Source organism: Toxorhynchites rutilus, chromosome 2 (genome assembly GCF_029784135.1).
Source record: "Toxorhynchites rutilus septentrionalis strain SRP chromosome 2, ASM2978413v1, whole genome shotgun sequence".
Classification (NCBI taxonomy): Eukaryota; Metazoa; Arthropoda; class Insecta; order Diptera; family Culicidae; genus Toxorhynchites; species Toxorhynchites rutilus.
This window is the reverse complement of record NC_073745.1, coordinates 3,741,773-3,769,297: the sequence shown is the minus strand read 5'-3', so window position 1 is coordinate 3,769,297 and position 27,525 is coordinate 3,741,773. Positions and strand designations below refer to the sequence as shown.

At 39.5% G+C, this 27,525-nt stretch overlaps 1 protein-coding gene across 3 annotated transcripts; it reads left to right on the top strand.

Annotated features, from left to right (window-relative positions):
* Positions 1 to 2,226: 2,226 nt before the first annotated feature.
* Positions 2,227 to 27,189, top strand: LOC129765483 (serine-enriched protein). 3 transcript variants are annotated; one of them, XM_055765851.1, is made up of 7 exons: positions 2,227 to 2,308; positions 2,644 to 2,991; positions 3,271 to 3,617; positions 21,515 to 21,790; positions 21,853 to 22,167; positions 22,235 to 22,294; positions 22,454 to 27,189. In XM_055765851.1, the coding sequence occupies exons 3-7, from the start codon at positions 3,288 to 3,290 to the stop codon at positions 25,112 to 25,114; spliced, it is 3,642 nt and encodes a 1,213-aa protein (XP_055621826.1). In that variant the 5' UTR covers positions 2,227 to 2,308; positions 2,644 to 2,991; positions 3,271 to 3,287; the 3' UTR covers positions 25,115 to 27,189. The 3 variants fall into 3 exon arrangements, with proteins under 3 accessions (XP_055621826.1, XP_055621825.1, XP_055621824.1); XM_055765850.1 differs by adding an exon at positions 4,161 to 4,199 and having other exon boundaries at positions 2,644 to 2,765; positions 22,235 to 22,570; XM_055765849.1 differs by adding an exon at positions 4,161 to 4,199 and having other exon boundaries at positions 22,235 to 22,570.
* The last annotated feature ends 336 nt before the right edge of the window (positions 27,190 to 27,525 follow it).

Here is a 27,525-nt window from a genome sequence, read left to right as displayed (position 1 = left end):
TTCTCAAATCATTGTTGATTGAACAGATCATTTCGTCGACAGATGCATCAATTGAGCAATGATATAATTGAACATCATCTGCAAACATGTGAGTCCTGCAGGTTTGTAGCACTGAGGGAAGGTCATTGATGAATAGAGAAAATAAAATTGGACCCAACACTGATCCTTGAGGAACACCTGATAGTATACTGATGGGTGCAGAGAGTTTACCATCTATATCAACCACCTGAGAACGAGCACTTAAATAAGATTTAACCAAATATACAGCCTTACGAGAGAATCCGAACTGGTGGGATAATTTTTCCAGTAGTTTGACGTGAGAAACCCTGTTAAATGCTTTGGCAAAGTCAATAATTATTAAGAAGGCAACTCCCCTTCTATCAATAAATTTGTGTATATCATCGTGAACTTTGAGCAATGAAGAAGTTGTACTGTGCCCTGATCGGAAACCTGATTGGTAGGGACTGAGCAGGTCAAATCGATTTATATACTCTTGAACCTGGTTTTTAAGGATCTTTTCGAAAGCCTTAGACAAAGAGCAAAGGATGCTTATGGGACGAAGATTATTCAAATTTGTGCCTGTTGCTTTTTTCTTAATTGGAATTACTTTCGCGATCTTTCACGCCCTAGGAAACTTACCACTTGATATAATCAAATTAAACAGATAGGAAATTGGAGCTATAACGAAGGGCAGGATTAGCTTAATAAATTTTAAGGGAATTCCATCTAAGCCAATTGCATTGGAAGTTATAGATGAGATAGCCGCCACAATTTCCGAGTTACTAAAAGGAGAAAAATTGAAACCATCAACGTTCTCATATGGTATCGCTGGTAATTCGCAGTCTATAGTGAAGTTTTCCCCAAAAAATGCATTTACTTCATCGGGAGAATTGTTAAACTTTATGCTGTAATTAGAGCTACTAACAACATTCAAATGCTTTACTTTTTTCCACATCTCTTTGCTAGAGTTAGCAGATTCCATGAAAGTACTTAAGTAGTTACGTTTAGCCTTGTTTATCAAATGAGTTACACGATTACGTAACCTTCTAAACTGCATGTGATCTTGTTCATTTTTTGAAGTGACCCAAAGTCTGTACGCAACATCTCTCTCAATCATTGCGTTCAATATGTCATTATTAAACCACTTTGCTCTTGAGTTGATCCTCACTGGTCGTAGAGGGACAAAAGATTCAAAGAAACTTACCATATTCGTATTAAAAAAAGTCAAGAGCTAAGTCGGAATCAGTAATACTATATAGTCGGGACCAATCAAAATTTACCAGCGTGGTTTGTAACAAATATATATATATATGGGAACAACAGCACTATACTTCTCAACCCAAATTGCTTTCAATGTCATTTTTCACATCGTCTATATTAGCTCCAGTTGCACACTCAACAATGATGGAGCCATTTCTTCCATTTCTGAAACAATTAATTTTGTGTGTGCTTGGATCTAATTTTGTCTTCAAATGCTTCCGAGTACCCTCGCAATCTTGTTTGGACTCTTTAGGCTTGATTACAATAACCGGATGAGTCTTACGATTACTTTGCTTGATACTAGTACTATTATTATAACCCGTTATCTTATTGTTATTAGGAATGTTCGCACTTTTAACAACATCCGCAAAACTTATCTTATTTTGATGTACATTATCATCATCATTATTTTGAAATTTTCGTTTCTTACGTTTCGGAATATTCTGGTGCGATTCAGAATGAACTGTACCAGGTTCAATGAGCAAGTCATTCTTTGCAGCTAGATTAAAACTGGTCCGTTCTCATTACTCATTTCATCTGCATAAATTCACGTTCCGTCAGATTCATTGATTGACCAATATTGTCCTGATTCTACTCGACACAATGAATAGTTCCGTCACGTCGTTCGTGCAACAGCCTACAGTGAACAGTCGGATGATGACGCAAACCTCACTCACGTGCATAAAACTGTTCTCTCTGACGCTGACACTTTTCCGATTGATCGGAATCCTTGGAAATCGCCACTGCTTCCACTGCTGCTTGCGCGTATTTTCGATGCAATTACTATCAAGGTCCCTTTCCGTCGTTTCCGTCGAGCCCCCCCCCCCATTTCCAACCCCACGAATATCAACCACGTTTCCAAGCGGTCACATGGACCAGTTGAGAAACAGCGTGACAACAGAGAGGATCCTTTACGAACACCACCACGCTTCAAACGGGGGGTTGAGTACACGACATGCGCTTTGTCGATTCCGTCCGGTGGGGGAACTTTAGCCTGAAAATCCTTCACTTGCCATCAGTTCTCTTATCACCAGCCAGTTGTTAACAGGTACTTTTCCTTTTTTCAGAATTTTTCCTCTTGCTTTGAGGTGAAAAAGTGTTGAAAATTGTACATTTTTCATAGAGTTTGAGGGCATGAATAGTTTCTCCGTACGGTAGATAAGCAACTGATTACGGAATCGTTGGAAATTTGTAGAAATTAGTATTACTTTTCACGTTTTAGCTCATCATAAAAGGTTGGGTGGGAAATTAGGGAGGAATTTTTCCCTACGAAAAATTACCCTTATAAAGTGCACATTTTCCCACTATTTCACATCTTGGCATGAGGTTTCCGTCTGTGATCTGGGAATATTAATCTAACAATTCATTTCTTATCACTTTCAGGCTGAAATTTTCATTCAAGTGATCCAGGTGAAAAAGTGAAAATTTTCAGAGGCCATCCATAGCCAATAGTGGGAGCTCATCGTCTGTGCGTGTGTGCTGCAAACTTTTTGCTGTTCAGCTGTGTGAGTGGAAGCAACACTTGGTTCTCTGGCTCTCTTGCAGAGCGACCAAACGGCGTGGAGCGAGTGTTTACCTTGGTGACAGCGTGATAAGATAACCCAGTAGTGCCATCCAAAACAACACCTCCACTCACCACCACCACCACCACCACCACCACAACCACTACCTCTTCTTTCCCCAATTTCCCGAGACATTCGTTCGCAGGAAAAGCTACTAAGATTGCAACAGGTTTGTTTTCGTTTGTGTCCCACCCTTACGGTGCCGAGTTGTGATGTTGTAATGCGATGTGTGTCGTATCCTTATGTCACCGGCAATGACGGGGTGGATAGGGTTGTGGGAGCTGTTTGTTTCGCCACCCGTTTACTTTGGAAACAGAAAATTGTTCATTCGCATGAATGGAAAGTAACTATTGGGTCGGAACGTTTCATGTTTTGCGTTGGATTGACGTCAATCTCCGCCAACAAATTTATAATTTATCCTTTCATCTGATATACATTTTTTTTTCAGCAATAGAAATCACAGCTATGCCTGAAGTGCTGCCACTTTCCGGCATGGCTGATGCCGAGCCGGATCTGTCGACGTTCGAGAACAAGTCCGGTCTGGCGGAAGATATGAAATTTCTCGCTTCAATGCCGGAACTGTGCGACGTGACGTTCCTGGTGGGAGAAACCCGGGAGCCGGTGTGTGCGGTGAAGGCCGTTCTCGCGGCTCGATCCCGTGTCTTCCAAAAGATGCTCTACCAGGCACCTTCGCCCCAGCGGAAGAAGGAACCTCCGCCGAGGGAGAACAAGTTGCGATTGTTTTTGAAGCGCTCATCGGAACCGCTGCTAAACTTACAGAATGCTGCCCAACAGGTGAGTGAATTTATTTGCTTGCTTATCGTTTCACACGAGGACAAACAACTGATCCACACCAGCAACAGTCCAAGCGTTTCGTTTTTTTTTTTCATATCAATCTTAAAATTTGAATCACGTTCGAATTCTTTTCAGTAGAATTGAAGTAGTTTCAGTGCGGTTGAACCCCAGACTGAATATTTTTTCATTCAACTATCAATTTAGAGCCTCTTCAAAGGAAACGGAACACAGTCCGATTTGATAGTTAGAATCGCTGAAACCCGAGTAGCGATAGTTCGGCATTTGCTTTTTGCTACTGTAAATATTATTTTTATTTTTACGTATTTTTTAGATTTCGACCACAAACATAACACCCACAGAGAAAACGTGTAAATAAGCCATTCCTTAATATGCGTGTCCTAAATGTGTTATCTAAAATTGATTACATCATCATCCGTTTTTTTATATGCTCCTTTGTTTTTCTTCTGGCCAAACGATCAAATCGACTCCTAAACTAAATACCAAATTGATCAATTTGTAAATCACAAACACTCAATAAAATAGCGAAGCGGCTTCAATCAACAACTGGCGCCTATCGCTGAGGTAAACGGAACCAAAGAGTATCTCCCTCCTACTCTGTTTAGCGTACTTTCTCCATTTTCATGGTAGCATCCTTCACTCTGTCTATCACTGTTCTGATTTAAGTGTTGTCTTGTTTGCATGAAACTATCAAACTTTGTTGTCCATTTGTTGAATTTCTCAAAGCTACCGTAAGCTGTGGAGCACATTTCGGTTCTGGTGGAGACTCGCTTCCTCTAGCATGTTCCATAGTAACACTATTGAACTAGAGCTTCAACGAAGCAATCAGTCGATGAATTCTAATACTAAAGGGTGTGTCACATCAAATTGCATCACGGAAAAAACGCTGTAGAAATTTAATTTTTAGGAATTATATCTTCAGCTTTCGCTTATAATCAGATAAGAGTGTATAGATCACGTTGGCCATGCTTCACTGTAAAATTTTCGTAAATTTGGAAAAATGTCGTCGAACGAAAAAGAGCGTCGTGAATTAATCCTGTACACTCATTTCGAGAATCCGGAGTTGTCACATCGGGACATCGGTAAGATGCTGGGAATCGTCCAATCCACGGTCAACAGAGTACTAAAACGATACTTCGAGAACCTAACCATCGACCGGAAGGTGAAGAACGGCAAAAATGGATGCTCCGTCAGTGAAAAAGATCACAAGCGCGTAGTTAAGCAGTTTAGACGTGATCCGAGAAGTTCGGTCCGGGATGTCGCCAATAAGCTGAATTTGTCAAGTTCATTCGTCCAGTGGACCAAGCAGCGGGAGGGACTGCGTACATACAAGGTTCAGAAGGCTTCTAACCGCGACGAAAGGCAAAACATGGTGGGGAAGACGCGAGCCCGGAAGCTGTACACCGAAATGCTGACGAAGCCGCATTGCCTGGTAATGGACGACGAAACCTACGTCAAAGCGGACTTTCGTCAGCGGCCGGGCCTGTTGTTCTTCTCCGCAGAGGACAAATTCAGCGTTCCGGAGGAGATTCGCAAGCAGAAACTATCCAAGTTTGCCAAAAAGTACATGGTGTGGCAAGCGATCTGCTCTTGCGGAAAGCGGAGCGCCCCCTTCGTGATGACCGGCACGGTAAACGGGCAGGTTTACCTTAAGGAGTGCCTACAGAAGCGCTTACTACCACTATTGAAGCAGCACGAGGGCCCGACCATCTTCTGGCCGGATCTCACTTCGTGCTACTATTCAAAGGACGTGTTGGAGTGGTACGAAGCCAACGGGGTCACCTTCGTGCCAAAGGAAATGAACCCGCCCAAGCTCCGGCGCCTTCGCCCAATAGAGAAATATTGGGCGATTATGAAGCAGGCCCTCCGGAAGAACCCAAAAGTTGTCAAATCGGAGGCGGACTTCAAGAGAAAATGGATTTCTGTTCAAAAAAAACTACAACCTGACGTTGTACAGAACCTTATGGACGGGGTAAAGAGGAAGGTGCGAGCATACGGGCTTGGGCTCGAAGTATGAATAAAAAGAAAATGCCAACAGTTGTTTAATAGTTTTTATTTTACTGTCTAAAATTTTCAAAAGGATCGGTCTACTGGGCGAATTTCTACAGCGTTTTTTCCGTGACACACCCTTTAATCTAGTATATCCATAACTATCGAACATAACAGGCGTCGTGTTCCACCAGTGCAACGCCAAACATCATGTATCTGTTGAACCCTGAACTTTCTTCGGAAATTGGAGTGTACAATGACGGATAGAGGCGTCAGTGCAAATCAATCATATCGACTGCTGTTCAGAACGAGGATCTCCTCATCACTGCTAGTGTAGGTCGTCTACCCGTTCGGTTAGGTGAATCTTTGAGTTCCATTCCTTCAAAATGGCTATGGCGTAGGTACTAAACATGACAAGAACAAGATTTCTTCAAATCACTCGCCCTTTGACTGGATCATTTGAATAGCAATATTTATCACGCTTTGCCGGTAATTACAAGATCTATTGACGTAGTATCTTCACAATAATGGCCGCCACCTACCTGGCATCGTGTTGAAACTATGCAGCAATTCCAAATGAAATCGTCCTAAAAATGCAGATTTTAAGAACTTGTATTTTTGGTTCCCGGAATAAATCGCCACAGAAAACGACTGCAACAGAAACCACCGCTTATAAAATGTGTAGTAGGCTATAAATATTGTGGCGCGGTATTGTATTTCAAAACAAGAATTAACCGGGCAAACGTATCGCCCCAGGCAAACGTAACGCCCCGGGCAGACGTATACCGTCCGACGCTCGCTAGAGCTCGGTCGGACATTGCTAAAGGATCGTATCCTATGTTTCAAACTAACCGGGCAATCAGTGGATCCCAGGTTTGCGTGCGAGACACCGCCGCTTCCGACGGCGGGTCGGCGGTGGACTCGGATTGCGTCATCTTGGCGGCATGGGCCGCCTCGATTCCTTATCCTCGCCAAATGGGGACTTCGTCCCCATTACATTGTCCTCAGAATAAATTTCGAAAAACGAGAACAAGAGAATAAATTTATAATAGAAATGTGAGGCACATGATGTTTTTCCCGCGCCAAATATTTCTAGCCTACTACACTTTTTCTAAGCGGTTGTTTCTGTTGCAGTTGTTTACTGTGGCGATTTATTCCGGTCACCGTATTTTTGATTCCAATGAAAGTGTGTATTCCGTTTGGGTTGGTGGAAATATGAGTTTTTCACAGCAATTGGGAATTTTTTGACTCAAACGTAACTTTTGAAAAGGGCGTATCGATTTTAGTCAGAGAAATCTTTGATAATTTATATCTCAAAAAATATGAGTCGTACCGAAATAGTGTGTTAGAAAGAGTTATAGAGTATTGTTGGCTTAATTTTAAAAAAATACACTGAAAAATTAGCACTCTTTTTTTATTTACAAAATAAAATTTTAATTTGCGATATCAAAAAATATGTATTTTTTATATTTTTTTCAATTTTTTCATATAAAATAGAAGTCATGTAGAAAATTCAAAAAATGGGCCCAAGATGGTAAAACTATTTTTGACCAACTTTGTGGAACATCGAATTGTTAGGCATTTTCGAAACTTCGAGTTTTTGTATGTTAGCAGTCATTTTTAATCACAAATTATGAATCCTGATGTTATTTAAAACATAAAAGGTGTTTCATCAGGTTACAATTTATTACGGGCTTAAGAATTCACATAACCACGACAGTTTGTAATTCAATAATTTAATTCACTAATATATTTCCTTCAACAATTCCAAATTTATTTAAATAGGCGACCGGTTCGTCCACCATAATTCCTTTCACGAAGTAAAAAAGATACGTGTACTTCCTTCGATTGTTCAAAGCCAAGAGAACCTTTTTTATATTCAATGCTATAACAACTCTTTCTAAACTCAACTATAATCATACTCTTATTCGATCATTACACGGTTTAACGTAAGACAGGCATAATATTCAGCGTTGCCAGACTTCTATCTTCCTACTTCTAACTACAGTCAACTCTCCCTAACTCGATATCCAAGGGACCATCGAGTTAGGGAGGTATCGAGATACAGAACATTTTTTCATATTTTTTATGCCACAAATTGCAAAAATATGATGTTAGGGTAAGTGTCCCAATATTAGGGCTTAAAAATATGACCCAATTAGGAATAAACCAATTATGGTACATGGGGTTTACTATAATTGGTACCATTGCGTATACAGGATATTACTATAATTGATTTGTTTCTGTGCATTAGTACATTTACCCTATATGTACTAATGCGCATGTACTATTATACATTCTTTTCTCAAATTTTAATATAAATTTAAAATACATAGGATGTTTGTTTAGTAGGCCAATTTTATTGTAAAAAGGAATTGGAAATGGAAAAGGAACTAGGAAGAAAATATTAATTATGTATGTAATTCAAACTAAATTGTAACGATCACGCAGGAACTGTTCAATCGCAAAGAAATGTTCAAATAGTTTCACGGGAACATTTTCAGTTGATTGCAATATTTCGGACATATTCTTTAGGTTCGATTTAACGTTCGAAGGTGTAATTTCAAAACAATCAGCTGAAACTTCCTGAACCTCCTCTAACTCCATAGGACTACTATTTTGAACGTTTTTTTCAGCTTCTTCAACACATTCCAGTATATCGGTATCAGTCATTAGATCACAGCAAATCACGTTTTGATCCATTTCGCAATATTCATCAAATGACGATGAACAATCGAATGGTACTGCACTGTCGACAGCAGCAAGCTCACGACGCATTAATTCTGCCAGCGGAATATCATCATCATCATTTATGGAAAATCCGGCTTTCCTGAAGCAATTTTGAACAGTCTCAGATTTAACCTTGTTTATCCAAGAGCGTGAAAGTAATTCAATTGCATCCAATACCGATATATCTGAAGGGTCCTAGAGTATATTTGAATACAGTATGAGTGCTGAATAACATGAATGTAAAAAGGAAAAAAATACCGTTGTATCCTCCATTTCTAGCAGTCTTCGTTTTACTAATTCATGGCGATAGTACTGTTTCAGGTTCTTGGTTATGCCCAAGTCCAGCGGCTGAACTACTGAAGTAGAGTTTGGTGGAAAAAACTGCAAATTTATCGATTTAAGCTTTGGTTGGAGAGATTTTGGGTGCGCTGTACAATTATCAACGAACATGACCACCTTTGAGGAGAAAGAGATATAAGTATGATACATTCCTGATTAATTAAAAGAAAAGATTAATCCTCTTGAATTAGTAGATTCGCTACAGATGTCGAAAATCACCGTTCATGAGAGATGAAACATCACGAAAAACGCTACAATGCATGGACTACATATTAACCCATATTACGGAACCCGATCGGATTTGACATATCGCAATTCGAACGAAATAAACTTTTGCATTCTGCATTTCAAGTGTTGTGGTCAACAAACGAGCACTACTCTTTACTGCAATTTTATTTATTTGATTGCTTAAAGCTTAATTAATTGGCAATAAATATTGGTTACGGGAAAGTGTGATGATTCACTTTCATTCAACGCGACGAAAATACATATTTGTAGCGAATTGTAAAGGGCAATTCATTCACAAGAATGATCAGATTCCCATTACACATAATTCCCGAATCAATACCTTACTATTTTCTTTGGAAAATCTTTCGTCAAGTTGCATAATCCATTACTCAAAAAGAATAGAGGTCATCCAGGCCTTGGTGTTACTCTCGTATATCAGTGGTAATGATTTCTTCTTTTTGAAACACCGTGGGTTTTTACTCTTTCCAATGACCAGCAATGGTAGTTTATCGCTTCCGTCCATGTTGGTTGCACACATGACTGTCAGACGTTGTATCGAATATTTTCCTCCGTGGCAAGTTTCTGATCGAAATGCAAATGTTTTGCCTGGCAAACATTTGTAGAAAAGTCCTGTTTCGTCTGCATTGTAGATATCACGTGCATCATACTCGGCGATTATACTGGGTAGGGTTTGCGAAATCCAGTTGTCCGTTACACTGAGATCTACACTGGCACTCTCGCCACATAGCATCCGAAATGTCATCTTTTGCCGTTTTAAAAATTTACTTAGCCATCCAGAACTTCCTTTAAAATTGGGAATTCCCAGTTTCTGGGCAAATTCGCAAGCCTTCTCCCGAAGAATTAGGTAATAATTTACCCCCTGAGAGAGGTAAATTATTCTCTCTGGCTTGATTGACAAAAATTTCCATTGACCGTTCCAGCTTCTCGTTCCCAACCAACCTTATACGCTTTTTGTCCACATTCAGTTTTCCCATCTGATGCCATTTTTCCTTTTGCTTGAATAGTGTTGACACCGTACTTTGTGCAATACTGAAATCTTTTGCAACTTCAGACACCTTTCGCCCATACTTTTCGACCTGCTCGATGATGCTCAAACGTTGCGCTATGGTTAGCGTTTTAATCGTTCGCTTGAAAGGTTTTCCCTGGTTTTCCATACTTGAAAAAAAAAATCCTTGATAATACGAACACTTCGTCTTCACTTTCAAGAGCAATTGAAATGACAGCTAGAAACGCACAAAAACAAGTACGCGAAAATCAATCGAGTTAGCGAGGTAAAAATCCATGGAAAAATGAAACAAAGCCCATCGAGTAAGAGAGGCATCGAGTAAGGGAGGTATCGAGTTAGGGAGAGAAGAATGCATGTAAAACCAAAGGTGCCATGAAATTCATCGAGTTAGGGAAAATATCGAGTTACAGAACATCGAGTAAGGGAGAGTTGACTGTATAACAAAAGGTTATTATCAATCTCCTTCTATGCCATTCTCGAGATATTTTAAAAAATATTTGTTATTTATTGTCTTTTTAATAGTAAATAGGACCTTTAAATATGTTTGTCGTGTTATACCATCATGTTCATGAGATTTGAGGAATTCGCTTATAATTTCCAACAACTTTTCCAAATCCATCGTTATGGTAAAGACATATGTTTAGGAGTTACGTTACGAAACATTCGAAGACATGTGGGTTAATAAAAAAACGTAGCGAAACTAAAAAATCCTTTTGATCTTAATACAAACTTCAATCAATCAAAAAAAAAATGTTGGAAATTATAAGAAAATTCATAAAATTTCATGAACATGACGGTATAACACGACAAACATATTAAAAGAGATTATTTACTATAAAAAGATTATAAATTAGAAATATTTTTTTAAATATCTCGAGAATGGTTGCATTTAGAAGGAGATTGATAATAACCTTTTTTTGTTTTAAATCACATCAGAATTCATAATTTGTGGCTAAGAATGATTGCTAACATAGAAAAATTCGAAGTTTCGAAAATTCCTAAAAATTCGATGCTCCCCAAATTTCGTCAAAAATAGTTTTACTTGGGCCCATTTTTTAAATTTTCTACATGACTTCTATTTTATATGAAAAAATTGAAAAAAAATACATATTTTTTGATATCGCAAATTAAATTTTTTTTTGTAAATAAAAAAAAGAGTACTAATTTTTCTTCTCAGTGTATATTTTTTTCAAATTAAGCCAACAATACTCTATAACTCTTTCTATTTCGGTACGACTCATATTTTTTGAGACTTAAATTATCAAAGATTTCTCTTACTCAAATCGATACGCCCTTTTCAAAAGTTACGCTTGTGTCAAAAAATGAACCATGATGATGTATTTGGAAAAGTTGTTGGAAATTATAAGCAAATTCATAAAATTTCATGAACATGACGGTATAACACGACAAACATATTTAAAGAGCCTATTTACTATTAAAAAGACAATGAATTAGAAATATTTTCTTAAATATTTAGAGAATGGCTACATTTAGAAGGAGATTGATAATAACCTTTTTTGTTTTAAATCACATCAGGATTCATAATTTGTGGCTAAAAATGACTGTTAACATACAAAAATTCGAAGTTTCGAAAATTCATAAAAATTCGATGTTCCACAAAGTTCGTCAAAAATAGTTTTACCATCTTGGGCCCATTTTTTAAATTTTCTGCTTCTGACTTCTATTTTGTATGAAAAAATTGAATTTTTATTTTGTAAATAAAAAAAGAGTACTAATTTTTTTCTCAGTGTACATTTTTTTCATATTCAACCATCAGTACTCTATAACTCTTTCTAAGGCACTATTTCGGTACGACTCATAGTTTTTGAGATATAAATTATCAAAGATTTCTCATACTCAAATCGATACGCCCTTTTCAAAAGTTACGCTTGAGTCAAAAAATTCCCATTTGCCGTGGAAAACTCATATTTCTTCTAACCCAAACGGGATACACACTTTCATTCGAATCAAAAATACTCATGTTTTGTCATTTGTCGATTTCATTTAGAATTACTCTATGGAAACACAAACTAAATTTATATATGCGAATTTAAAAATCTGTAATATTATAATTACCCTATGGTTTTTGAATAGTCCATTCCAACACTTATTAAAAACTCTGCTTCCAGTGTATATTTGAGTGAAAATCGATTGAATTGATTGAAATGACAAAAGGCAAGTTTAGCAGATGAAAGAGCACATTTTCAGTCTGGAGGATAGTTCTAAAATTTAGGAACATACCTATTCGTGTAATTTAGGGGCTGTCCACATACCACGTGGACAACTTTAGGGGTGGGTAGGGGTTACGAAAATGTCCACGCTTGTCCACGGTGAGTGAGGAGGGGGTTTTGATAATGTCCACGTGAATACGTTAAGTAATTTTGTCAAGTAAAACATTCAAGTTAATAGTAAAAATTGAATGAGATCTGAATTTCACGATTTTTTTAACTTCACGCCCGCCCTGAGCACTCAGTATTTATCAATAAAAAGACTGAACTGTCTGAGAGTGCTGCTCGGTCGAACATCCATATTTTTTCATATGACTGAACCTCTTTCCTGAAATGTATATTCTGAAGGAAACGCACATGAACTAGGATCCATCAATTTATTTCAATCAGTAATAGAGGGCCATTAAATCCGTCAGGATAAAGACACCCAATAACACAAAGAATGTTGGATTTTTTGTATTGATGTTGTTGATGACAAAACTGTTTGTTTTTTTTTCGAGAACTCTCAAGGATTTCTGAACATTGAAACGAACAACAAATTCTTCCATGAGTGTATCTCCGGAGATCTATTTCTTGCAATGATGTTGTTCTTCATTGATGTCTGGTAATGTTTGTAATACACTTCTTTTGAGTTGTCTGGAAAGTTCATGTTGCTACTGCTGATTAATTAAAAGAAAAGATTAATCCTCTTGAATTAGTAGATTCGCTACAGATGTCGAAAATCACGAAAAACGCTACAATGCATGGACTACATATTAACCCATATTACGGAACCCGATCGGATTTGACATATCGCAATTCGAACGAAATAAACTTTTGCATTCTGCATTTCAAGTGTTGTGGTCAACAAACGAGCACTACTCTTTACTGCAATTTTATTTATTTGATTGCTTAAAGCTTAATTAATTGGCAATAAATATTGGTTACGGGAAAGTGTGATGATTCACTTACATTCAACGCTAAGAAAATACATATTTGTAGCGAATTGTAAAGGGCAATTCATTCACAAGAATGTTCAGTTAAAAGAAATCTTAGCAAGTGAATGGAACCCCGAAACAGGCTTTCGCTTGAAGAAAGTTATGGCTTGGTCTGGTAGGACTGGAAGAAAATCTGTATCATGAGCTTCTACCAATGAGGTACATGTAGAGGTGGAGCAGTAGGCGAAGTGTATCTGTATTGGCAAGCAAAATATCGTGTCGTAATTATTTGCATTCTATATGGAATGTATATGGAAGAAACAAAACAATGTTGAAAGTACTCACGGTTGCATGATAATTTGAGCCAAATTCTCATGAAATCATTCAACTGGTTGTTTTCTAACAGGTGACAATTATATCGTGGCTTATTTCGATTATTCATGTGGTAAAAAGGTATAGAGAGCAGTCGAATACTTAGTTCTCGAAAGCAGTAACATTTTCGGTGAAATTCTGATTAATTGGCGATTATTATCTCACAACATACACACCGACACTGAGAGCCTTCGAAACATCAACTTCATAACGATAAAATAATGAAACTTCGTTTGTTTCTATGAACGTGGGAGAGTGAAAATGGCACATGGAAATATCACTTTTATCCGTCTTCTTCGATGTGATTTCACAAATATTCACTCCACGCTATCACATTTGCCTCATATTCAGCGGGAGCTCTACAAAAATGTACGTTTTTAATTGATGAATTACTTCCTGAAAATAGCATTTTTACATGCATGCGGTGGGCAATCAAAGATAAACACAATGACTGACGTCACTATTTGCGAAATAATTATGGCAGCGCATGCTATGTCGCTCGGAACGCGACCATCTTCATTACCTTTTTTCCAGAACATTGAGCTTCTACCAAGCAACTAGTTTCGATGAATTCCAACAAGTACTGCTAGCAGCTGTACGTATTAAAATCAACGATCCAGAACGCTTCTAGGGCACATCTAAAACTCCACCCGCCTTACACACCAGATATTGCATCTTTAGATTATTAACTGCTAAGATTCTTGTAAGAACTTCAACTTACTGCATAGCATAAGTTCTGAGAGGATGGAATTCTTAAGTTGCATGAAGGATGCTGAATTATTCAGGAAAAAACGGTGCACCTATGATCGAAAAGTTGTATGTCTACAAAAAATATAATTTTGGTTTTTCCCTTAGAATCGGCACGATTTTTTCAGGACAATATTTACCATGATTTAACAATTGAGGGTTGTAGGTCAACGGAATCATCGATCACGATGATACTGCAGATGTTTTGTTTTTACTAGGTTCATTATAGCCATCAGGCACTACCGAACCTTTACAGGTCAGGTCAGTTTACAGCGAAAGTCATTGATGTCCAGACGAGAAAATTCTGTTTTCAAACAAAGTGCTTGATTTCATTGTCTGATTTTTTGAAAACTCAAACAGCCAGCCAGCTTTAATAAAAATACTCGAGAATAAGTTTACAATCGATATATTAAAATGGATATGGAGATAACGTAAATGGAATTCGGAAGGAAATAATGAGCTCCCGGGCAATGTTGATAAAAATTGAAAATTCCAAGACAAATCGTTACCATTGGTAAGGCTATAATTTTTATCAATTAAAATGTGGAATAGAAAATAGAAACAAACTTGAAATGAAATTTAAGCGAAAAAATAGAATTTCTTGATTTTTCTCTCAAAACTGGATGAATGTCCACGTGGATAACAGAGGGAGGGGTATAAGGAATGTCCACGCTTGTCCACGGAGGGGGAGGGGGGTGTCTAAAATCATGCTTTTTCTGTCTACGTGGTATGTGGACAGCCCCTTATAAGCTTTGTTAAAAAGCAAAACTTTTAACTGACTCAATCGGCTCTTTGAATACAAACAGTAATTTGCAATTTGACCTATCTGCTTGGACTGGGACACGCGTATTTTTAAACATACCACACAAATCGGTTATATAACGTGTTTCCGAACACTATTAACCCGGAACATATTAACTTGAACGAAAGAGATACCCCAGAATATAAAGCTCAGACGAATCAAACATTTTACCCAAATTAGATAATTTCAATGCAACATAAAATGGCAATCAACATACGAAGTGCGGGAGAACAATCATCGGTCTCGTTCCCCACCCCAAAGATATTTATTGTATAAAAAGAAAATAGCCAGAAATTCGACTAGAATGTAGTCAGACAGCGTGAAACATCCGAAAGTAAACATTTTTTTTTATATTTCCTTTATTTGTAACTGTCAGTCTATGTGATTGGTTGGGGAGAAAGAAATTCATTATTTTCTCGATGTCTCGCTGTCCATCCAGCTACCGATCGTGTCTACTGCCTCAGTCGCCAACATTTCCACTTCCTGGAGCGTCTCGTCGATCGCCGTTGCTACAATGTCGTCCGCGAAGCCTACGATCTCCACACCTTTGGGTAGCTTCAGCGTTAGAACACCATCGTACATCGTGTTCCGAAGCGTTGGACCTAGAATGGAACTTTGTAGAACTCCTGCCGAGATGTTCTTTAGTATCTGTCCCCTGTCCTCTATTTTATACCAAGATCCAGTTCTGGAGCTCAGTATCCTGTACAGGTAATTATGTGTATCGCCTGGGCGATGGTCTCTCAATTGGCACTATTGAATTCTTCATGTAATTCAGTCACCTCATATCATCTCAATTTTTGTGTGAGTGGCGCCAGAGATTTCTCGATTGCTGCCCGAACATCATTCATCGTTGACTTTCCTCCACAGAACCCGAACTGCAAATACGGCAGTCCTTGACTACTCTCGGTACATTTGATCAGTTTGTTAAAAAAATCTCTGTAAGAGTTTCCCTAGTGTATGCCGTAAACATATGGGCCTATACGATGGCCATTTCTCCAGGGAAGTGCCAATTTTTCAGGCATTTCTGCAGCACCACCCTAAGCATGTCGGAGAAAGCTTGGCGCACCGATTTTAAGGTCACGTTAAAGATTTAATCAGATTCTCTATCTTCAATCTCTTCGAGACTGCGAGAATTTCCTCGTTAGTGACTTGTACATGTTCAGCTTCTCCTCCATCGTGCGATGTTGGTGGTAACGTAGATTGGTCGTGCTGTAGAAAAATTGTTGGAGGTTGTGTCCACATTGTTGACGTAGAACTACACTGTTATATTATTAAAGTCGATTGTTAATAACTTCAGATATTATTACTGCGAAATTTTAGAAATAACTGTTTAGCAGAATGGTTTGGTCGCCCTGAAATGCTTTTTTATTGTGGAATCAGTTGACGATAATTGATTGATGGTTCATTCTTGCCCTCACAGAACAATACACAAGCTGATCGCATGTCGAACTTTGTTTCATGTCAATACATTGAAAATTTACCTTGAACGCTATACCGGTGGCCTTCTTCGCAATTGACATACACTCGACTGCAGGCGATTATATACTTGTTGTACCAGCACCATTGTTCTACATCTCATAACTACATCAATCTTTCTTTGGCATCGCATAGAATCAATTGGCAATACTTGCAATTATCAAATATCATGCTACATGTTATTTAGTATTGTCTCATTGGAATCGCACCACACAAGCGTCCAGCATAGCATTCATACTGAGCCATACATCGGTGGCTTGAAGCGACTAAGAATATAAACACTTCTCTTGCGCTATTCTCAAAAGGAACGCTTCTCTTGATATTACTGGCTTCAGAAAAAGTTGCATTACTTTCTCATGCTTGAGATGAACGCAACTGTTACCCTTAGTAGAGAACGTTTTGCTACTGGCAAGCGAAACCCAATCAGATACAAAATTCTAGAACGACATTTACTTTCTTGGTGACTAAATAAACGAAATAAATTCTGTCTGTCTGTCTGTCTAGAAAAAATTTACATTGCTTCATTATGATCAAGATTAGCGCAAATGACATCCTTGTTGACGGCAGTTTTGCGATAAGCATGCGAAACCAAATAACTTACAACATTCCAGCATGACATTCACTATGGTTTAGCTTGATATTCCTCGAATAATCATGTGGCGCACAACCTTAACGCCTGCTTCGCCATAGCTTCAGTTCGATGCATTGATACAATGGCAAAGACACCAACGAAGCCCTTATGATGATGGAAAACAAGCGATGTATAGGTCCCTATTCTATCAAATTTCTTTTTAAAATCCTATTCAAGTTGGACGACATCCATATATGGGTGACGGGGCGACGAACGTGTTAAACCTTTTCCACACCGGAGGATTGTAACATATATCATAAAAAAAGAGAAGAGAATTTCCGATTCGTTTGGTATTTAAATCGCCAAAATCCGTTTGCTGCAAACATATTTTTTAACGTTAACTTTATTACATAAAAACGTGACCTGTTTTTTGATTTGGCACCCTTAATGAAAGACGTAATTCTACGTCAAAACTACCACCATGATGACCTCGAACTTTCCAGGACATGCATGGGTGGGTAACTCGAATCATTTAATTGCTTCCGGGTTCTTAGGAAGATCAGAGACAGTCTTCGTATACTCTTGAAAAAGGATTGAAAAATTGTATCAAATCTCCAACAGACACCCTTACAATTGAAAGGCCAAATGAGACATGAAGCAGTCCGTAATCAACTGCCCTGCCGGCAAACAAAATAAAAACTAGATGATACAGTAATAACCAGATACATTGGATGCATTTTGAACGATTTACCAAACGTCAATCGGAAAAATCAAAAGGAAAACCATAGTTGACAAACATCCATACGCAGAATTAAGTTTGCCACAAAGTACCGTTTTGTCTCAAATTCCACTTAAGCTTTGATGGTCATTAAATAGTGTCTCATTACTAAAAATGGTACTCCTTCGGGTAGTTAAATGGATCAATTTTTGGATACAATAGAGACTTCTTTTTAACGTCACTACAATAAAATTGATTTATAAATAAATATACATGGTGAAAAACTAAAAATATGTTTAATCACTTTTGTCTCAAATTCCGAACAGCAAAGATGCATTTCTTAAAAAAAATCATAACTTTTAAACTACTGGACCGATTCATATGATCGATATATCAAATTAAAGGCAATTAGCTATTCCTTTTTATACTGTTATACTCGCAAAAAAAATGGATTTTGCTTTCGTAATTATTGATTGTGTTTGCTTTTTATAGTTTACATGGTTTCGGGACCAAGGGCGCTATATCGGTATCGATACCTGTAAATGATGTTGAAATGAAGTCTATAACCAAAAGAATGTCAAGGTTTTGATTATTAAATTATTTATAACATGAAAGTTTAGTAAATTCACATTGAAAAATGAAGTGTTCGCAACATGAATCATGCGTAGAAACTTGCTTCATTTTCCGAACACTAATTTTAATGAAGATTTCTGCGTAAAACATCATTTTTTCATTCATTGATTGTAGATTCGTACAAATACTAGCACTCACCATAAGAACAATAAAGGGTGTGTCACATCAAATTGCATCACGGAAAAAACGCTGTAGAAATTCGCCCAGTAGACCGATCCTTTTGAAAATTTTAGACAGTAAAATAAAAACTATTAAACAACTTTTGGCATTTTCTTTTTAATCATACTTCGAGCCCAAGCCCGTATGCTTGCACCTTCCTCTTTACCCCGTCTATAAGGTTCTGTACAACGTCAGGTTGTAGTTTTTTTTGAACAGAAATCCATTTTCTCTTGAAGTCCGCCTCCGATTTGACAACTTTTGGGTTCTTCCGGAGGGTCTGCTTCATAATCGCCCAATATTTCTCTATTGGGCGAAGCTCCGGCGCGTTGGGCGGGTTCATTTCCTTTGGCACGAAGGTGACCCCGTTGGCTTCGTACCACTCCAAAACGTCCTTTGAATAGTGGCACGAAGCGAGATCCGGCCAGAAGATGGTCGGGCCCTCGTGCTGCTTCAATAGTGGTAGTAAGCGCTTCTGTAGGCACTCCTTAAGGTAAACCTGCCCGTTTACCGTGCCGGTCATCACGAAGGGGGCGCTCCGCTTTCCGCAAGAGCAGATCGCGTGCCACACCATGTACTTTTTGGCAAACTTGGATAGTTTCTGCTTGCGAATCTCCTCCGGAACGCTGAATTCGTCCTCTGTGGAAAAGAACAACAGGCCCGGCAGCTGACGAAAGTCCGCTTTGACGTAGATTTCGTCGTTCATCACCAGGCAATGCGGCTTCGTCAGCATTTCGGTGTACAGCTTCCGGGTTCGCGTCTTCCCCACCATGTTTTGCCTTTATTCGCGGTTAGGAGCCTTCTGAACCTTGTATGTACGCAGGCCCTCCCGCTGCTTGGTCCGCTGGACGAATGAACTTGACAAATTCAGCTTATTGGCGACATCCCGGACCGAACTTCTCGGATCACGTCTAAACTGCTTAACTACGCGCTTGTGATCTTTTTCACTGACAGAGCATCCATTTTTGCCGTTCTTCACCTTCCGGTCGATGGTTAGGTTCTCGAAGTATCGTTTTAGTACTCTGCTGACCGTGGATTGGACGATTCTCAGCATCTTACCAATGTCCCGATGTGACAACTCCGGATTCTCGAAATGAGTGCACAGGGTTAATTCACGACGCTCTTTTTCGTTCGACGATATTTTTCCAAATTTACGAAAAATTGACAGTGAAGCATGGCCAACGTGATCTATACACTCTTATCTGATTATAAGCGAAAGCTGAAGATATAATTCCTAAAAATTAAATTTCTACAGCGTTTTTTCCGTGATGCAATTTTATGTGACACACCCTTTAAACACAATAGTTGAAAAAACTACTAAAACTGATAAATTAACGATGCATGTTTTTTTACAGAATTTACTAACATAAAAATTTAATCATTGGTTTTGACTGTCACTTTTTTACAAATGCTCAATATTATAAATTATAGGCTGTATCGATGGCTGTAAATGATCTTAAAATTGAGGCTATAACCCAAAGAGTTTCAGGGTTTTGATTATTCAATTATATATAACATTCAAGTTCATTAAGTTTACATTTGAAAATGAAGTGTTCTGAATTTGAATCATGCGTAGAAATTTGATTCATATTCCGAACACTACTTCAATAATAGTTTTAATGAAGATTTCTGCACAAAATATCATTTTTTTCACCCAGTTATTGCAGGTTCTTACATTCTCTAGCATTTTACATGGAAACAGCAATCAAAACAGTTAAAATAACGACAAAAATTGAAAATCGAACGATGCTTGTTTTTTACGGAATTTGCTAACGCAAACATTTTATCATTGGTTTTGACTGTCACTTTTTTGCAAATGTCTAATATTATAAATTATAGGCTGTATTGATACCTGTAAATGATGTCAAAATGAAGCATATACCTCAAAGAATGTCTGTGTTTTCATTATTCAATTATTTATAACATAAATGTTTAGTAGATTTATATTCAAAAATGAAGTGTTCGGAATTTGAGACAAGCAGAATGGCGGAACTGCGATATTTTTGAGGTGAAAGATTGAAGATGGAAGGAACTGCCACCTTTATATCATACCAAGCTCTCCATTTGTTCCATTTCTTCCCGAATAAATTCTGGAATGTATGCTATTGAATTGAGCTATTGAAATACCTTTTTGAATGCTTACATCGAGAACGAGCGAGGGGAACAAAGACCTAATATTAAAGCTGAACAAGGCGTCGATTCACATGAACATCGCTCTACTCGAAAATCCTCTATATGAAATCTCTGGAGGATGTTGACCACGCTGTTTTATGCAAATAGACAGCAATGTAACAAACTTATGCAGCCTACAAGGGGCCATTCAGCAGTGTTGGAAAAAAATTGACTTGACTGAACTACCAAGTTTGTCATAATCTATGCAAAACACTATTTTGAAAATAGTCACAAATGGAGGAGGCCACATCAAATATCGACTGCAGAATTACTTCCAACATGACGTTCTGAAAGTTGTTCCTCGAAAGTGCGACAGAACGAATGTCCTCAAAAAATCATCTATTTTTATTTTATTTTCCCAAGAAATAATATCTGTTGAATATGAAAAAAGGTGAAATTTCTCGTAAAGTAACTTACCCAAATTATTACACCAATTCGAACAAAATGTCTTATGTTTCTTTGCTAGCTATATGTGCATGACTATTTCACACCGCATTCTAGTTACTATCTGAAACACTTGAAGTATCTGTGAACTTCAAACACCTTCATTTAGCGCTCTTTAAACCACACACTGCTGAACACTGCAAGAAATCTTCTACAGCCACCCGCAACTGCGACTGCACCGCGAACTATTTCTGCTTCATCAGCAATGCATCCGTTGAACTTTTCAAAATCACCACTGAGATTAGATTGATTGTAATTTACGCAACTGATTAGTGCTCTTGCTTGATTTTTCCAACCTTCTAATATATCTGTTTTCGTTCATCCAAAAAGCCTCCCGGTCAGCAACATCAGACACTCATCATCGAGGAGTTCGAACCGGACGTATTCCGACAGCTGATCGAGTACATTCACACCGGTTGCGTAACACTGCAGCCTCGCACCCTGCTGGGAGTGATGAATGCAGCCGATTACTACGGACTGGAAGAGCTACGTCGCGCCTGTGGAGGTTTCGTACAGTGCTGTATCAACGTGGACACCGTTTGCGCTCTATTGGCATCGGCCGAACGGTACATCCAGTACAAATGTACCAAAAGTTTGGTCCAGAAGGTTCTAAAATTAGCTTTGATTGCAGGGTAGTTTTTGGGACACTGTATTTATCTCTTTTGCAGGTATTGGAGTTTGTTGACGAACATGGTAATGAGGTGCTGAACCTGGGCAGCTTCACGCTGTTGCCACAGCATGTGGTGCGTTTGATTCTGGCCCGAGAGGAGCTGCGTGCGGATGAATTTACCAAATTTCAAGCTGCACTAATGTGGAGCAAGAAATATTGCGACTCAAATCAAAACACACCACTCAAAGAGGTGATTGGAAACTTTCTGGAGTACATTCAGTTCCACAAGATTCCAGCGAATGTGCTGATGAGAGAGGTTCATCCCCTTGGGTTGGTTCCGTATTCGATCATCATGAATGCGTTGGCCTTTCAGGTATGAATTTGTAGTGGTGGTCTCCCCGCAAAGGGTTGTATTTCTCAGTTGTGAAATTTTGTTGCAGGCAGACCCAACAAGTGTGGACCCCGGAAAGCTCTCCCCCAACTCCAGTCGAGTAAGGAGGGCACGCCAGTCGCATGGTCGTTCGATGTCTGTTCAGAGTTCGTTGGACCCATACGGTTCCAATACTACGCTTAGTTCTAGTGGCAGCAGTGATCCAGCGAGTGGACCACCTCATAGCAACTAACAAAGGCTAAACGGCCCCTCTTCCCCAACTCTAGAGTCTAAGTCCCACCATTCAAAATCTCTCCCCAAGATACGCAAGGCCAAGTCCCAGAGTTTCCGTACCCGTCGCAGTCCATCGGAGCGCAAGAGTCACGGGTCGTCTTCACCGTGGAACTTTAATGTCGACCAGCGCAAAAGTCCCGTAAATGTCCTTCAGCAACAGATTCAGCAACATGTGCCCAAGTCTCCAGGCAGCACATCGGCTCACCTCGAGCACCGAAGTTCGATAACCTCGCAGAAAAGTCCCGCTTTGTCAAGGCAGGGTACGTTGCGCTCGTCGCACAGGAGAAAGAGCAGTTTGGGTGCATCGTTGAACCTCGTCCAGGGTCGACGAAGTCCAATCAGTATGCTGAATGATCGTAGCCCCCAGGGCCGGAAGAGTCCCAATCTTCTCATCACTGATCAAATGTATGCTCAAAGTTTCCAGGCTCACCTGGATCGCAAATCTCCAACAGCAATGTCGTTCTCAGGCCGACGTAGTCCTTCCGGTTTGCGAAGCCCATCAGGGTTACGCAGCCCGTCTGGTTTCCGCAGTCCATCCGGACTCCGTAGTCCCTCGGGAATGTGCAGCCCGTCCGGACGCCGCAGTCCGCTAGGTTTCAATCTACAATCTGAATATTCTAACATGCTGCAGAGTCATATGGAGCGCTTCAGTCCGAACTCACTCAGCAGTCATTCTGCTCAGGATCGACGAAGCCCCACCACTCATATACCACCGGAGCGCAGCCGTAGTCCAATCGGTGGTCACTCCCGTTACGGTGGAAGCTTCTACGGGGATCGGTCGGCACGTACCAGTCCAACAACTCTCGCCAGTATTCCCCCGATAACTATCTCGAACCCCTCAGAAACGTACGAAATCGTACAGAAGTCGATTGATTCTCTGCAAAAACATAGTCCCCTGAAGCAGGATGCTCCCGTTGCTCCTCCATCCGGTGGTGCCACTACGCCAGGCTCGGTCTGCTCGAGCACAACCGCTCCAGAGAAGAAGGAGAAGACGAGCGTGATGAAGGAAATTCTGGCCTTTGTGCGGAAGCCCTCGAAGAAGGTCACCACGAGGACCAGCAAGTTCGCAGCGGCCTTCTCTCGAGCGGATTCCAACACCGGAGCTCCACTTATGAGACAGAGTACCTTCTCGAGCATCCCGAATACGTCAAGTTGCGCCGGTCGCAACGCCATCACCAAACAGATGTCGGAGATAGGATTCGAGCCGATCATGACCTCGCTCAAGCTGAAGGGAGTCGGATCAAAAATGTCGCTCAAATCGCTGAGGAAGTTCAGCGGCGACAAGAAAGATAAGAAATCCAGCGGAGATGAGATCAGCGATATCGAGAGCAGCGATGGGGGAAAGTTGGAAAGTGCAACCTCACAGGAAGTGCCATTCGAACTGGAGAACGTTCGATTCGAGAAGGTTGGCGATTCGTACATCAAACACGATCAGATCAAGGAAGAGGAAAGTCCCCGAGGTTCGCAGGATAGTGGAGAGGTCGAAGAAGGTAGGTTGAAGATTATACCGGTGAGTGAGATTAAGAAATCACTCGAGGCACTGTTCACTCGGCAAGAGCCAATCGATGAGGCAGCGGAGGATCTCCGGAAGGATTCGGAGACAATGCAGTGTCCAACGTTCGAGATTGAACCACCATCAAGGAGAGCGTCATTCGATCCTCCGCGTTCGCCGTTTCTAGAAAATCTCAGAAGTTTGAGTGATACAGATCACGAAGGAACTCACCACAGCCGGTTGGACTCTGGCGGGGATAGCTTCGAACTAATCGACACTACCGATCGACGAGGGGAAAGCAGTGTCAGTGATCGACATTCGTCGATGGACACAAGCTTCGACATCAGTAGATATCAATCGACCAGTTACGAGGATCAGAACTCAAGTTTTGAGCTCATTGAACTGGATAACTCACAAAGAACGTCAGCCAAAGATGATAAAATTTCGCCGTTCGATATCAGAAAATCCTCGATTGAACTAGTTGATCCAGAGACGTTCCAGCGATCTTACCCGGAGGGTAGAAAGTCCTCTCTGGAGACTCATTTCGATCTGGCCGAAGGCTATCAAGTGACAAGCCCTAGAAGTGGATACACAGTCATCCCGAAAGCGCGAAAACAGATCTCCGAACCTGGTCGCAACCGAGATCATCATCATGCCAAGCTGGGTATGAAGACCCACTACTCCGCTCCACACCGTGCCAAATCTCCACTGTCGAACCAAACGTCATCGAACTATAGTTCCCGGGATAGTTACGATTCGATCTTCGAATCAATGCCCCACTACGAGGTGCGCAGTCCGTTCTCGGATCGAGAAACATCCAAGCAGCACTTTCCGCTGCCCCGTAAGTTCTCCAACGAATCCTCCTCGCGCTTCCTCTGTACCGATAAACGTTGTGCCTCAATCTTCGAACCCCGCCCAGCCCGTCTTTCCAACACCCATCTGGACACCTCGAGTGGGAGTGAATTCGAGCCTCCCTCGCCGAGGAGAGCTGCCAGTGCTTCACCCAAGCACACCTTCACCTTCCGGATAGTGCTGAAGAAAGTTGACAGCTCGCCGGATGCCATCTGCCCGTCGGCGGAAAGACGCAACCGGGAGAAGGTGGACAAACACAAGCGACGTGACAGCCGCCGCAAGAAGCTGCTCGAAATAGGCAAGAGCTTCTAGAATGGGAAGTCTGTTCACGTGATTGTAGAACAAGGACCGGCAAAGCAGGTTTTCATTTGCTTGAACCAGTTTAAGGACAGTTACATATTTATATTTACAGTGCCAAGTCATTTCAGTGTGTGAACGGAAATATTTCAGAGTGTTATTTGATTTTACCAACGGTAAATATAATTACTGCGGGTGAACTCGAAAAGAAGACAATTAAATGTAATCAGAGTATTGATATTGGTCGATCATGTTTTTAATTCAGTATCAGCTCACCCCAATATATGAGTATGATTCAGTATTCTTTAAAAGTTTTAGCAGATAATTCTTCGAATCATGGTGAAACTTTCCCTCCGATAAATATGCTAACCATTGTCGTTATTGTATCTTATTATAGACATCCGATTTCGTAAATCGATCCCAGTTGACAAGTTGTTTGAAGTGTTATTCCTAACAAAATTATGCCACTTTTTTCCAATGATATTCACAATTTTATGAGAGATCAAATCCCAGTATTAGAAAACGGAATCCTCTTTTCATAAATAAAAACCACTAAGTCAAACAGTTTAAAACAAATATCAAAGCACACATACTCGAAACACAAAGCAGAAAACTTTACTAAACAAAATCATAAAGTGTTCAAACCAACTGACTACCGTTAAGCAAAGAACAGAAAGAAATTTATATATCAACTCGTCGAATGAATCGTCATATATTGTTAACCTTGAATCATTGATCTTTAATTTTACCACGAGTTAGCAATTCAAAGCAACCGAACAGAATGTGAATGCGTCTTTATGTGATTTCAATATGAACTGTCTCCGAAGAGTTTTAAACTTCCCGTTAAATAGTGTACCAGTCATTGAATTTTTGAGATTGTAGTTGTGACATTGTGAGATTGTGACGGAAAAAAGGACATTGACAAATTCTAAAATTTGTGTTTAGGCGTTTTTATTGCTATCTGTTTCCCAAACCTGTCAGCAACGAATCCTAGAAACATACACTCACGAGTTTCGCGTTTCATAGACCATCAAAAGATGAAGATTAAACTAAAGTATTATACAGTCCGGGAAGCAATCCTTCCCGTTGAAAAAAACAAACGCTGGACAATGGGGCCGTACCGTAATAGTTAGTTAAAAACGCGCTTCGTAGAAATCGTGCAAAGCACAACGAATCACAACTTGCGCAGCAACTGATTGTTTGTTCCTTCAGTGTCTATCACTATCCCCAAACTATCCTTGGATTGCAAAATCACCTTCCCTTCGATTGGATCGTCATGTGCCAACAACACTCAAAACGTAACTAAATCGGTGTTAAATTATTGCTAAATGATAGTCACGAGCTGATAAAGTCTCGAATCAATGTCCTTTCCCGATAAAACAAATACATACAAAGCTAAGGGTGCTCATACACTGTTTGACCGAAGCCAAATATTTGACTCTTTTTGACAGATAAATTTTGTCCAACGTGTACTGATCAAATATATTCTACACAAAACACGACAAGCAAATATTCAGTTATTGGATGCCTAAAATATTTTTTCAGTCTGTTCTTCGAACCTGTCGGTATATGGTTAGGTTACCTTGAATATTTCAGTTGATTTTTTCCATGTTCGGTGTTTGATATTGTTTACTACTGTTGAAAATTGAAGAGTGGCAAACAAAATAGTGTTTGTACAAATATCAAATCAAACCTTATCTGTCAAAAAATATCAAATATTTGACCTCCGGGCAAACAGTGTACGGCCACCTTAAGACAAATTATTAATATACATCAAAAAGATATTCCCTCAAGTGAAAACAAAAAATCAACAAATCTTATAGTAACAAAAGAAAGAAAAAAAAATATATTCTCGTTGACCGGATTAACCGTATTTACACAACTCGAGATCTAAAAAACAAATACATCATGAACTTGTTGCTGATGCTAATATTGATAATTATTCCCGAAAGTGACATTAAACGGAGAGATTCTGCACTTGGAGAGAGAGACAAACAGAAATATTATAACTAATTACAGAATTAAACTTTATTATTCACACACACACACACATCCATTATTCGGTGTATGTTGATTGAAAAAAAAAAAAACACAGACAGAGTCTTGACTTATTGACTTATTGAGAATTCCTTTTGTTGAAGACGAAAAGAGTCATCTGTGAGTGGTGGATATCACGAATTCTTCGGCTGAAGACTTCAACGTTGATAGCTCAGGATAAGGTACTTTGGTCTTCTGTAAGACCATACCGTTTGGATGTGGCTTGTGGAGAATGGAAAAACACTTTGCAAAAATACCCTAAACACTGGATACATAGCGATGCTTCCCATTCAAAGGTTGTAATTGGAATTGAAAAACACTTGGGAAAACAATCTAAACAACTGGTTTAATCTCGCGATGTTGCTTGGTAAATAGTTGTCGCCTTAGTC